Here is a 14,352-nt window from a genome sequence, read left to right on the forward strand (position 1 = left end):
AATTGGTGCAGCGCCTGCCAACGGACCATGAATGTCTCGTTCAACCTGAGGGGCCTGTAAGCAGGCCATACTGGATGCCTGATAGGTTTTCAACCCCCTTTGCAGATCGCTAAATAAATATGTGGCCTTGTTTTAACCCAGCTATTGTTATCTGTCTCGTTATTTATCCACTAAGGGGGGATCTACACTACTGCTTTAAAGCGCTTTATAACAGTTTTGACAACTGTTGGGGCCCAGGACACACTGCATATAGTTTTCAAAACGTTTTCAAAGTGCTTTAAAGCGCTTTAAAAGCAGTAGTGTAGACCTCCCCCACTCCACTCCACAAATGCTGTAAGTTGTTATCCCTAAAAATTTGTAAAGTGCATTGGGGAAGGCTGACATAGAAGGTCAATTCAGGCCAGACTTCTATTTCCAGGATTGGCTAGCTATATTACTTCTGGGACCTCAGAAATGGTATTGGTATTTCAAGGTGTCCTATATTTGAAGGGCCATCCTGTCCACCGAGTGTGTTTAAAGAGAAAGAACCATAAGAGCAAGCAACTTGCTCATCCACCAGCACTTGGACAACAGACTGAGCAGGTTAGTCTTCCCCACTTTGGTGGGGGCAACCAGTTAGTCTGTAGTCCTATGAACTCTTGCAAGGGAGTAAATCCCATTGAACACAGTGGGACTTACCTCTGAGTAAACATGCATACGATTGTGCTGCTTATTTCACATCTGGCCTAAATTATAAATGCTTTATGAATGACTATGATTATGGTACCAGGGGAGAGTTGTATAGATTCTCAAAGATATATTTATGACTGAGGAAGTCCTCCACACTTATTTGACACAGTAAGTGACAGTTTCTCTCTTTAGTATTTGCCTATGTTCCTTTTTCATGAGCATATCTATTTTCTCTGGGAGATGTTTATTTGTTGTGTGCGTCTACTTATTCACAGGAAAGCTGTGGAGTATTGTCTTAATATATAAAAAGTGACAAGCTCATGTTTTTTTTCCACATTTCACATGAAAACATTGCTTTAAAAGCTCTTGTTTGAGCATTCAGTGATTCATTCTGTAGCAATTATACAGCATAGCAGAGCTTAACCTTAGATATTTTTGTTATTATGTCATTTCTTCATTCCCTTTTAAAGTTACTCACCTAGGATGCTTCAATTCTTCCATAGGGACATAACCTTTGGGCAAAACTACATTGCATCACACATTGAGAAATGAAGAAAGTTTCCCTGGGAGTGGTGAGAAACCTATATAATTGGACTGACTTGCACTTGGGTTTACATTAACGTGAAGAGAGTGTCTGCTTTATTCACTGGATTAAACGTGGTATGTAAAACTTCACATTTTAATTTCATGTTTTGTTTCTGGATTTTACTGCCATATCAAGTGTAATTAATTTGTTAATAGGATGGTGGGAGCAGTGAGTTATATGTTTTAATATTGATTTACATAAGAGACAAAATGTTAGCTTACAGTCTAATCATGTGCATGTTTATTCAGAAGTCCCACTAAGTTCAAAGGGACCTACTCCCAAGGCTTTAGACAGGGAACGAGTTTAATTCTCATTGCTGGCCACAAAACTGAAACAAACAAGACAGGCAGATGGTTTCTGTGGTCCAAGTAACTGATCAATGTTTCCGGAAAGTTTTATCGTTCAGGCCAGTTGCCTGTTTATCAGACGTTTCTTCAGTAGGAAAGGAGCTTGAGTGATGGTCTCCAAAGAGCTTATAAACAAAGAGTTTGAAATGAATGTTTGTCTCTTCTTACTAGGCTTAAATCGCAATGGAGGCTCTGAGTACAGCAAACAGTGTTTTTTCAATTGATCTTTTCAAACACGTGTGCAACGTTCAAAGCAACAGAAATGTCCTACTTTCACCATGGAGTATTTCATTGGTTATGGCCAATGTGTACCTAGGGGCCAAAGGCCGTACTGCGGAGCAGATAGCAGAGGTAAGTTCTGTGCTATTCATAACTTCAGTGTTTGAAGAGAAGGCTGCCACTACTGTGTATATAAGACAGTCTGTATAGAAAGATCTCCATCTGATTGTAGAGCTGTCTTTGTCAAACTTTCAATAACTAGGGAACATAGATTTTATTTTGTTTTGTTTTACTTTTGGATTAAAATTGGAAGCTCACTTCACTCAGTACTGAAAGGTAGCATTTTTCTCCCTGTTTTCAGAGCTGGTTGAACTAGTATTCAAACTTGTTAGAATGCCGATAAATAAAAGTACAGGATGGGGAATCAATGTGCCCTTATCCTTTTATGCCACATTGTGAAATACAGGCGTGAGAGTAATTAATAACTTGAAAAGTAACTGTGGCCTAATTTTAATATGATGCTGGGAGGATCAAAATAACTAACCCATGCAGTGTTGCACACGCCCAGCACCTCATTTAAATCAAAGCTCCATTGCACTCTTGGTGCAATGTTAACATGGGCTATGGATCCCCAGTGTGCTCTTTCATGTACAGGTGAGTGCCTAATAATAATGCATTTGAAACCAGTGCACACTTGTAATGCCCACACCTCCTTTTTCCATTTAAAAAAATAGACAGGAAGGCCTTGCCTGTTTAATTGGTTGACTGATTGGGATCCTTCAATATCCAAAACAACTGGCAGTCATGTTCTGGCTTCTGCCCCATTCTGCCTGTCTGCCCAGAGAGCCTACATGCCTACTCAATCTCTTTTTCTGAGGACTCTCCCTAAGTGAGAGATTTATTGGGTGGGTGGGTGGGTGGGCTCTCTTGAAAGCTGCCCAGATCCAAATACCATACTTTGAGGGGCCCTTCATTAAAGTGAGATATTCTCTGTGAGGTGGCTCTGAAGATCACCTGTGCTGCCATGGTACAAGCAATCTGCAGTGTTAGCTCATGCAGAGAATTCCTCACTTTAAGGAAGAGTCTCTCAAAGATTCTTTGCAAGTGGCAGGACTAGTAAAGGAGAGGAGGAGGTTGGTGGCTGCTGAAGAAGAGGTTGGAGCGAGGATGGGGGAGTTGGGAGAGGGAAGAAGGGGGCACAGCCAAGGGATGAGGGAAGAGAAGAGAGGGACAGTAATGGTGGCATGTCCACTGTGGAGCCAAAATACCACTCTGCCTAGAATTTATTTATTTATTTTATTACATTTATATGCTGCCCCACAGCCGAAGCTCTCTGGGCGGTTTACAACAATTTAAAATAGTAAACGTTAAAAGTATACAATTTTTTTAAAAAAACATAAAAACAGTATAAAAACAACAGTATCCATTTAAAAACAACAATGCCAAAATAACTGGAGTCAGGCCTGCTCTGAGTGATTATTATGGTGTATGTTCCTCTCTCCTGTTGTTTCACTTGCTATTCTGTTGGCTCCCCCTGCTTAAGGACCTTTGGAATTTGTTGTTCCTGAGAGAGTAAGTCACATAGGGTGGCACACTTCTCTCCTGTGGAAGCTCTCTCCTTCTTACTCTGCGTTCTAGAGAAGCACATGGGTCAGGAGCTCACGATTCAAAATAATGTTTCTTCTCTTGGCTCCAGCTAATCTTAAAATGGCTGGATACCCTATACAGGAAAATACCTTTGCATGGACAAGATTAAGAATGATGCACTGTTGTCTATGATGGTGGGCTTGCATTTTGGTGGATCCTTGGTAAAGTCAAGTCAGCTTTATTTATACAGAATTTCTGCAATTACCCTGAGTTTGCTCACAACAGGTATATAAATCTGTTCAATAAAAACCCATTCCCACCCCCACTCTTGGACCCTAGTTTGACTGAGATGCTCAGTGTGTGTGCCTACAGTATATTTTGCTTCTTGCTGCCACATTGCAGATAGTTTTAACACACCACAAACTATGGCTTCCCCTGCCCCATGATTCCCTTACACATCTAGGGTTGAATCCAGATTTAGTCATACCCAGAGTAGACTTGTTAAAATCAATGGGACTTAGGTTTTCCATGACAAACATGAGGATTTATTTATTTATTACATTTTTATACCGCCCAATAGTCAAAACTCTCTGGGCGATTCACAAACATTAAAACCATAATAAAACAACCAACAGTTTAAAAAACACAAATACAAAATACAGTAGAAAAGCACAACCAGAATAAAACCACGCAGCAAAAATGATATAAGATTAAAATACAGAGTTAGAACAGTAAAATTTAAATTTAAGTTAACATTAAGTGTTAAAATACTGAGAAAATAAAAAGGTCTTCAGCTGGCGACAAAAGGAATACAGTGTAGGTGCCAGCAGGACCTCTCTGGGGAGCTCATTCTACAGCCAGGGTGCCACAGCGGAGAAAGCCCTCCTCCTAGGAGCCACATGTCTCACTTCCTTTGGCAGGGGCTCATGGAGAAGGGCTCCTGTAAATGATCTTAAGGTCCAGGCAGGTACATATGGGAGTACCTGTGACACTCAAGGTGGAGAAATAATAATAGTTCACTGGAAATATTCAAACCCTTGAATGTGGCCAAACTAGCACTTTGGATTTCAGTTGGGATATATGTCATGAGGAAATCCGGCCCTGTTAGGGCCTGTTGGACTTCATGGCGCACCCAACTTAGCTTGCTCTTGCAAGTCAACCTATGAGGCTTCCCCAAATTCCAGGGACTTTTAATGCACTGGGGCGTGGGGTTGTTGTGGCTGTAATTTGTGCAAACTGAGATTTGTGCAAATCACAGCAACAAAATGTGCAAATTAGCTAACTTTGTGCAAATTATGTGGATTTGCACAATTTACAGCTAAAATGTTCTTTACAATAAATAAATAAATAATGGAAATTTTGCCAGCTGGCCTGACATGGGCCAGATCTACACCATGCAGGATATGCTACTTTGAAAACGTTTTGAAAATGGTATGTGGAATGTGACCTGGGCCCCAACCGTTGTCTCTACTATTATAAACCATTGTAAAGCAGTAGTGTAGATCCTGCCTTGGAACGCACCAATTCAGGAAAGCTGTCAGAAGATGGAATGGAGTCTGCAGGGGGGTGAGCAAGCTAATGGAAGCTTGTCAAGCTCCACTCACCACTAAATTCCTCCCTAGATTCCAAAGATTGTTTGGAGACCTCATTTTACAAAGTTAATAAGCTAGTAAGTTAACTGAAGAAACACTGAAACTTAGAAAAAGGTGAGCATTCCCTTATGTTGGTTTGGATCCATCTTAGTTAACAAGCCTAAGATCACACAGCAAATCAGTAGAGGTCAAAAAGAATAGCAAGAGCTCAGGTGAGAAGCTTTTTCCTTTGTCCCAACTTGGCTAGATCATCCTCTTATTTTCCATTTAAAGGGCAGAGTGGCTGCCATTGTATGAACTTCCTGAACTGAGTTGGAGTGAGAGTGGGGAGTTATAGTACCAGAGCAATAGTCAAGTCAAAGGCTTCGGTGATTATATCTTGGGATAAATTCCATTCCCTTCATTCCTAATATAGCAATAGCGACAGAAGCCATAACCAAATGATAAGACATGGCCCATAGGTGTGTGGGTGGGTGGGTGTTGTGGCTGTTTTAAAGTTTCCTTCAGTTTACAATCAGTTGTGAGAGAAAGCATGACTTCATACGCTTAAATAATGACTTTACATACCTAAGATCTGTCTTCGCATGTATTCTAATTGCAGATACTTCACTTTAATAAAGCTGGGGTTGCGGAGACTGCTCATACTACGAGACATCCACGAGTCTATTCCAAAATTGAGGAGCTTTTAAATAACTCTTGCATCTCTGTTCAGAAGGTAACTTCTTCAAAACAAATATTGAATGCCTGTAAGATGAATGTATGCTTCCCTGGTTTTACCCTGTTCTACCTGTTCTACCCTCTAGTCAGGCTATCGCTGTTTTATTTGTATATTTTGTACAGCACCAAGTACATTGTTGGTGCTATATAACTAACTAAATAAATAATAATACAAGGTTTTAGAGATTGGCGGTAACCTCTTCCTTGAGCATATTTTGATGTGACTCTCCTCCATTAAGGACTTAATCCTATGCATGTTTAGACAGGGAAAAAAACTCCTGCAACTTCTGGCATTCTCCAACAAACACAGCAATTAGCCTGAGGAAAAAGTGGGGAGCTGCCACTGGCATTGAGGGAGCTTCTGTTCCTACAGCTAATTGCCGCAGGGAAAGTTTGCAGCTGGGGAGGGAAGGGTTACATCTCCCCTCCTCCCACACTGCAGTCCCAATGAAAATCGGGGCTGTAATTAAATAAAGAAAAATAATCAAGATAGTTGCTAGCAATGGATTTGGGACTCATCTACACCAAGCAGGATATTGCAGTATGGAAGTGGTATATAAAAGGCAGGAGCCACACTACTGCTTTGTAGCAGTATTGAAGTGCTCTGACAACTGTTGGGCCCCATTGACACAGACCATATAATGCTTTCATACCACTATAATCCTGCTTGGCATGGCCCCTGCCTTTTATGTACTGCTTTCATACTGCAATATCCTGCTTGGTGTAGATAAGGCCTTAGTGTAAAATGTATTTTGATCCTTAGAAAGACAGGCAGACCTGACCACCGAAGTGGGGAGAGGGAAAATAGCAAAGGAGGCGTAACATTTTGACAAAGAGATTTTCTACGTGAGGCTGTTAATTGGCTTTGAACCCACTGTAACTATTTTCAGTTTTATTGCAGAATTGAGATCCGAACACCACATGAGGATCCTGCGTTTCCGCTACATAACCTCTAGCCCTGTGGCATAGAGGAAAATACAAATACACAATAGGAAATCATGCTTGCTTTTGCTTTCTCAATTAAATGCCACATTTTCCAGGCTTTTTTACATGAAGCATTTATCATGTGCTTGTCATTCCCTACTGTTTACAGCTTCTCTAGAACATTCAGCAAATTTTTTTAGAGCAGGGGAAATATGTGTTTAATTGTGAAATCAAAAGGAAGTATGATTTCCTCTTGTGTATTTGTGCTATGATGCTATACCAGGATGCCAACTGGAGATTATGTAGTGGAAAAGAAGGAAAGGAAATGCTTCTCATGTAGCGCTCGAATCTCAGTTCTGCACCCAAACTGATACAATGGATTAACAGCGAATTAACAGCCTCATGTAGAAAAACTCACCCTGCTCTTAAAAAACAAAAACTCACCTAAAGTGCTGTCTAATAAACCTGTAAACAAGCACATGATAGAAAACTTATCATGTAGAAAAGCCCATAGCCAGAATGAATTGGTTAGTTGTTACCACGAATGTATCATCTAAGAAGTACAAATGAGAGACAACGAGAGATAAAACAAAATGCCAATATGTGGGGCTAATAAATGCTGCATTTCTTTTTCAAGCCCCTCCTTGAGACATCAGGCAACATCCATTTAAGATTCCAGGCACTTTGCCAAGAAATCAACCAACCCACAAAACATTTTCTGCTCAGAAGTGTCAGTCAACTATATGGAGACAAATCGGTGCCTTTCCAAAAAGTGAGTAGAGCTTTTGATTTTTGTTTTCAGACTGCCAGCCAACACTACTTACTATTGCAGAAAGTTGTATATAAATATGCTAGAGATATACATAATGAGTTGTGTAATCCTCTGGTTATAAATTGAATAATCCAGGAGACAGTCATGATTGATAGTGTAGAGAGTAAGATTTATGCCTATGCCTTGCTGCTGGAGTCATGGGATAGAGTCCTGCCTTTTAAGATGGTGTTTGGGGCCCTTCAGCGGAACTCTGTGCTTGAAATATTCCCCCAGACTGAAAATACAGGGCTGTATCATAGGGCATGGCTAGACGAGGGGTTGGATGGGGATGATCTTGCGATTTTATGATTGCGAGATCATCCCCCTCATCTACATGTGGCACACACTGTCCCGCGAGGACGGAGGATGTGGCGTCCGCCATTTTGTTTGATTTTTAAATCGAGACAGAGTGCAGGAGCGCACCTACAAAAAAGTAAGTTTTTATTTTTTTAAAAAAAGACCCTGCTCCTCCCCCCCCCCCCCACAATGGGCACGGAGCTCCTGCAGAGCTCTGTGCCCGGATCCCAGGTCCTCCTGGTTACTCGAGATTAAAGGGTAGAGCGATATCCCAGGGAAAGAGAGGGATCATCCCTCCCTGCTTTCTGGATCCCCTGTGCATCATGTGGATGCACAGGGATGATCCGGGATGATCCCTGGGATATCATCCCGTGTAGACATACCCTTAGCGATTATATCTCCTCTTGCATATTAAATCTTTATGGAGTACGCAGGATTACATTTTTAACACATGAAGAATCATGATTTGGGGAATAAAAACTGGCAGAAATCACCTATAGGATTGTATTGCAATTTTAATTTGCTTCGATGTAGGATGCTGTCATTTTGTATATGGTAAAACTTTTGTTCCTGTTTGGTGCTCATTGGCATACACATATGGCTAAACAGCATAACATTGCACTTTTATCTTTAAGGAATTCTTACAGTCAATGAAGAAATACTATAATGCAGAGCCACAAACAGTAAACTTTCAAGAATCTGCAGAAGATGTCAGAAAAGAGATCAATTCCTGGGTTGAACAACAAACAGAAGGTGAGCTCAAAATGGTTGCTCTATCATTTGGGAAGAAGACAGAGCCTTCCCTGTCCTTCTTTCTTTCCTGCTTTAAAACATCTCTGTGTTCTCTTGTGGTGCTTTCATATCATTCATATTCATATGAGCATTATACAACACTAACCTCCTTTTCTTGAAACCCACTTAAAATTGAAAATAATCTCGTGTTTGTTATTTGGGGATCATGTATAAGTCCATTTGCTCATTCTCATATATCTCACATGAGGCTTTTATTGTGCAATTGCACTGTCTTGTTAATGGTATTTATGGGGAGATTCCAGATGTAGCCATGCGCTCGCATTTTCCCACTGCTTCTTTCATCTCTTCTCTTAACAGAAAAAAAATCTGCTTAGGAAGAAGAAGATAGAATAGCTGCACAATTCTTTTTGATTGTTAGTGCTAGGAGCCTTCGGGCATGTCTACAACTATGGGTGTAGAGGGCCAGAGGGGGGGGCGATCCTGGACTTACCTACTTCCAGGATTGTCGCCCTCTGTCTTCATGCAGTGCATGACATCCCAGGAGGATGGAGGCCGATGCGCCCACCATTTTGTTTATATATTTTTTAATCGAAAAATTAAAAGAAACTCTGACTATCAGTTGCTACGGAACATAAGCAGGAGGGTGCTACTGCACTCATGTCCTGCTTGTGAGCTTCCCAGAGGCATCTGGTTGGCCACTGTAGGAACAGAATGCTGGGCTCTGATCTGATCCAGCATGGTTTTTATTTTCTTATGGGTGGGCCAAGGGCATAGAAAAAAGATAAAGGTAATAATCTCAAAACCTTCAGTTATATTTCTTCAGTTGATGAGTAAAGCTGCAAAAACATATGACTTCTTTTCCCTTCCTCCCTCCCTGAAAAGGCAAAATACACAACCTGTTGAATGAGGGATCTATAGATTCACTTACCCAAGTTATCTTGGTTAATGCCCTGTACTTCAAAGGAAACTGGTCAAAGACATTTAAGAAAAAGGACACAACGGATCAGACTTTCAGGCTGAACAAGGTAAAAAAAAAAGTAATGTTGAATGAACAAAAGGAAGTAAGACTGCAATCCTATACCTGGGAATAAGCCAATAGAATCTACTTCTGTGTAGACTTGCATAGGATTGCACTGTAAGACACTTTAGTCCACCATTGTCAAATCTGTGATGGTGTAATCTACATGGCTCTAATACAAAATAATATTTAAAAAAGATTCTGTCCCAGAGAACATGCACAAAACATTTATTTTAGAAAAAGTTTGTTCCACTATGTGGTCTAAGATTCATAAAAATAAAAGGTATGTTTGTTGTTTTTCAGAGCACAAGTAAGCCAGTGAAGATGATGTTTCAACATGATAAATTTAATTGGAACTATATAAATGAAGTACATACTCAGATTCTTGAGCTCCCGTATGTTAATAATGACCTCAGCATGTTTATACTACTCCCTGATGACATCAATGATGACAGCACTGGTCTGGAAATGGTAAATAAAGTATTTGTAGAATTTAGAGTACTTTTTTAAGATGGAGATCTGGGCAGGATCTACACTACTGCTTTAAAATGGTTTATTACAGTAGTGACAATCGTTGGGGCCCAGGACACACTCCATATACAGTTTTCAACATGTTTTCAAAGTTTTATATCCTGCTTGGTGTAGATCTGGTCCTGGTTTCTCCAGATTTTCAGTGTTTGTATATCTTGTGGTAGAAATGACTGAACTGGAAAGAGCAATTTGTAAATACTGTATATCTAAACCGAAAGTGACCCTTGATGTATTTGACCCATCAAAAGGTTTTCATGCATACTCACCTTGTCACATAAGGGCCCTCCCACTGAAATTCATGTCTCCCTCCAAAAATGTCAATGTGTCAACCCTGGAATTTTTTTTAAACATTTTTTTACTGTCAGCACTGTGTGGAATCCAGGTATGGGCAGGGGGACAGCCCATAGTAGGGGTGATCCAGTGAAGCCAAAATGGCCCCCGGATTTCCCAAAGTTGCCCACTCCTGACCACCCATGTGGGCAGGAGCCAACTGTATGTGTCTTCCTGTCCACAGACCCACCTTGCTGAGAGGAGGTTATGTGTGTTGATTTCCATGGGAAAGACTTATATAATCAGCTCCTCCCTACATGGCTTGGTTGGACCATTACCTCCACTATATAAAGCTTATGCCAGAATGTGTTGGTCTTTTTCTGAGGTGCCATGTGACTTTTTGTTACATTAGACTAATACAGCTATAGACCACTTCATTAGATGCATGAAGTGTTCCTGAGAGTTTCAGGAGTGTATATATAGTGCATATGATGTGTATGTGTGGGTGATTGTAAACAGGGGGTGGGGTGATCGTAAACAGTGACATCAGGAGAAAATTAAATGCAGAAAGTACTGTCACTGACATGCGTACATCTAATTTAGTAAACCTCGATGCCTTTTCCGACAGACCATTTATCTGATTTTCTTCATTTGTCTTTTAAAAAACAACTGTAGCTCGAAAAAAAGTTAACCTATAAAGCCTTATCCAAGTGGACTAGCCCAGAGGAAATGGAAGAAGTTGACGCAAATGTGTACCTCCCTAGGATCCAATTAGAAGACGGCTATGAGCTGAAGTCAACTTTGGGCAGCATGGGAATAACAGATGCCTTCAGCACGGGCCAAGCTGATTTCACTGGGATGTCTGAGAAAAGCAAGCTTGTTCTGTCCCAAGTTTTTCACAAGTGCTCTGTTGACATTAACGAGGAGGGCACGGAGGCTGCCGCTTCCAGTGGTGCTAATATAGATGGACGAAGTGACCAGGGTGCAGTTTTGTTTGCAGCCGATCACCCTTTCCTCTTTTTCATCATTCATAACAAAACCAAAAGCATCCTCTTTTTCGGAAAGTTCTGTTCCCCCTAAACTATTTCAACTTTCTGTTACCAAACAGGAAGCATCTTGCTTCAGTAGAAACATTTACAACATGGGAACCGTTTGCCAACATATGTCTAAATATAATGTGTTCCCCCCCACCCAACCCTCTCCGTTTTCCTGTATGTTTGGGAAATGACAAAGACTGCATATGGTTAGAGCTGATAAATTCAGCAAGATGTGAAGCCACTTTTGTGGGGAGGGGAAATGCTTCAAAACCACACATGAGATGGTCAGTTGTTACGGTTGTGTTTTGCCTCTCTGTAAATAGCATATTTAATACATATATGAACTAGTGCAAATAGGCTTTTCAGAAATGGACTCAATTGTGTTTTTAAAAAAGTAGTCCAAGGAAGTCAACGGATGTATGCCAGCATCCTAATAATGTCCTTAAACAAAGTATTTGTGACATAGCATTACATTTGGTAACATAAATGTTGCATTGTATTTATATAGTATGTGCAAATTCCTTGGTAGCTTCTTATATGTTGCAGCAGGTAAATGCAGTGTGTGTGAGTAGCATGTTAACATAGCAAATAAAATTAATTTTACACAGTCAAGCATGCAGAAAGCCTTATGGCTGCTGGTAGCCACTGGAGCTTAAAGAAAATGGGGTCCCAGCTGGCAACTTGGGCGCTGAAGGAGAGCCTGGCCACTTCTCAACAGAGTACTGCCTGAAAGGAGGACAGGGGGTGTGTGCAAAATGAAACAGAACACAGAGCTTCACCACACCTACCCATTTCCCTCAAATTATCCCATAGTGTAGGAAAGCTGTCATTGTTGTTGCTCCATCACACTGACATTATATATCCACCTCCGCCCTGCTCCGGTGCATGCCCCGGGTGGAGGAGGATGGGGAGGGAGAGGAAGGAGACTTTGTGCTGGCAAGACTATCTCTTTTACTGGGAGCGTGGGGGTGACAAGGGAGAGACGCTCCCTCCGCTTTTTCTGTGCGTGTTTTTCCTTGAGAATAAGCACACACACACACACACACACACACACACTATCAAATGCAACTTCAAAAGAGCTTACTATTTCAGTGTCTGTCAGGGATAAGATTGAGCTGTTAGCATCTTTACTCGAAAGTAAGCGCCTTCCTGAGGGCTCCACTACGTTGGCTTGGGGGTTTCCAAGGGCAGCGGCTGGGCGACTCTGCTCTCATCATCCTTCTGTGCCCCCAGTGGCCACTTGGAGAACAACAAAAGAATCGCACTTAAAGTGGTCCCAAATACATCGCTTTTTTGGGGGATAAAGCGCAATCAAAGCAGGACACATGGGAGTGCTTCATAACAGCAGATTATAAGGTAGAAAACATTAGAGTCCTCTGCATGCAATTCACAATGATTGCACAGTATAACACTGGTGTGATAGAGCTCACGCTCACACGCACACACACACACACACACACACAAGAACAGGACCCCTTCTCTTTCCCTTTCTTCTGTTTGGCTCCTAGACAGTCCTGCTGGCTGGTAAGCCCACGATATTTATCTGTAGTAACTTGGGTCTGGATTTCATTTTCTTGAAATGATAGGTAAAATAAATACTTGATTGGCAGATTTATGATATTAACCATTGGATTTATTTTACTTAATATGTCTTAACCATATCTTTTCCTGCACTTAATGCAAGCTTAAACTCAATTTTAAAACCAAACTCCCAAATCCAAATAGCAATAAAATATGAATACATAGAGCAATAATAAAACAAAAAAATTCCAATACGTTTTCAAGAGCAGCCCCATGTAGAACGCGTTGCACTAATCTAGCTGGAGTGTAACCAAGGCACGAGTTACAATAGCATGATTCTCCTTACCCTGGAGGGTGCTATTTCTATATATTAAGGAGGAGACACAGTTGCTAAAAGTTACCCCCCCCCCCCGAGACACACACACAAACATTGCGCCCCATCCAGAACAGGTTGTACACCCACATTCAAATCCCCCAACCATCAACACTTCCATCTCTGTCATATTTAGCTTGTTTGCTCTCATCCAGTCCATTCATCCAGTCCAGTTTCTCAGCTGCTTGCTACTGTGAAACTGGAAAAGAGGGGGAGAGAGAGAGAGAGAGAGATCGAAATAGATCCCTGGAGGACCCCTCCCAGTAGTGTGTCATCGTGCAGATATTAAATGTGAGAGACAAGATGGACCTTCTCATGCAACTACCTGTGTATGAAACAATTCTGAAATTCTTTGAATGCAGCTAGGGATGTTGGAGAAATCTGCAATGGATTCAAATGAGTTTGGATTTCTATGAATTCCACATCAGACTGGCTTTTACCAAGCCTTTATCTTGATGGTGGCGCATTGGCGCTTTGAGGCCTTGAGCTCCCGCATTTGTGCTCCTTCCCAGCATCTGCACAGGAAGGAATGCAAGTGCAGAGTTGCTGCTACCTCTGCTGCCATGCTGAGCACTGGGGGGGATGGGGGCAGCCAGAGGGGGTCACATGGCACCCAAACCACTTCTCTTCCCTCTGACTGACTGCTTCTCCCCCCCCATTTTTTATTTTTTTATCTGCAACTGTGAAGCTTCACAGTTACACATAATTTTTTAAAAAATGGGGGGGAGGAACGGATCCCGTTCCTCTCCCACCATATTTTTAAATTTTATTTACAGGGATGCATGGGGCCACGTTCCTCTCTCCCCCCCCCCAATTTTTATTATTATTTACAGGGACATGCGGGGCTCTCCTGAGCTCCGCCCCCTTCCCTGTCCAGCCCATGGCAACCAATCAGGGGGCACCACCAGCTGTGACACACCTCCACTGTTAAAAAAGTCGGGGTAAGTGCCTGACTTTTTTTCAGCAGAGTTTATGGGGTTTGCCCCTGGATGGCTTTGCAATGGCGGCTGCATCATATAGATGACCTGCCATTACTGCAAATCCACCCTGGGGCAAACCCTTCATCAAGACAAGCCCCAAGTCACGTGGATTCTACGGAC

At 41.6% G+C, this 14,352-nt stretch overlaps 1 protein-coding gene across 2 annotated transcripts; it reads left to right on the forward strand.

Annotated features, from left to right (window-relative positions):
* The first annotated feature begins 1,260 nt into the window (after positions 1–1,260).
* On the forward strand, positions 1,261–11,970 carry LOC134401393 (serpin B10-like). Of its 2 annotated transcripts, XM_063130289.1 has the most exons (8): positions 1,261–1,329; positions 1,774–1,953; positions 5,602–5,715; positions 7,279–7,413; positions 8,385–8,502; positions 9,385–9,527; positions 9,824–9,991; positions 10,997–11,970. In XM_063130289.1, the coding sequence occupies exons 2-8, from the start codon at positions 1,786–1,788 to the stop codon at positions 11,399–11,401; spliced, it is 1,251 nt and encodes a 416-aa protein (XP_062986359.1). In that variant the 5' UTR covers positions 1,261–1,329; positions 1,774–1,785; the 3' UTR covers positions 11,402–11,970. The 2 variants fall into 2 exon arrangements, with proteins under 2 accessions (XP_062986359.1, XP_062986358.1); XM_063130288.1 differs by lacking the exon at positions 1,261–1,329 and having other exon boundaries at positions 1,705–1,953.
* Positions 11,971–14,352: the final 2,382 nt, after the last annotated feature.

This window comes from Elgaria multicarinata, chromosome 7 (assembly GCF_023053635.1).
Source record: "Elgaria multicarinata webbii isolate HBS135686 ecotype San Diego chromosome 7, rElgMul1.1.pri, whole genome shotgun sequence".
In the NCBI taxonomy this organism is placed as follows: domain Eukaryota; kingdom Metazoa; phylum Chordata; class Lepidosauria; order Squamata; family Anguidae; genus Elgaria; species Elgaria multicarinata.

Excerpts from the sequence above, each read along its gene's own strand:
- LOC134401393 (XM_063130289.1), top strand. The coding sequence starts at position 1,786 with ATGGAGGCTCTGAGTACAGCAAACAGTGTTTTTTCAATTGATCTTTTC. Across the intron at positions 5,716-7,278 it reads CTTGCATCTCTGTTCAGAAG|CCCCTCCTTGAGACATCAGG; the intron begins GTAACTTCTTCA and ends TTCTTTTTCAAG. Across the intron at positions 9,992-10,996 it reads ACAGCACTGGTCTGGAAATG|CTCGAAAAAAAGTTAACCTA; the intron begins GTAAATAAAGTA and ends AAACAACTGTAG.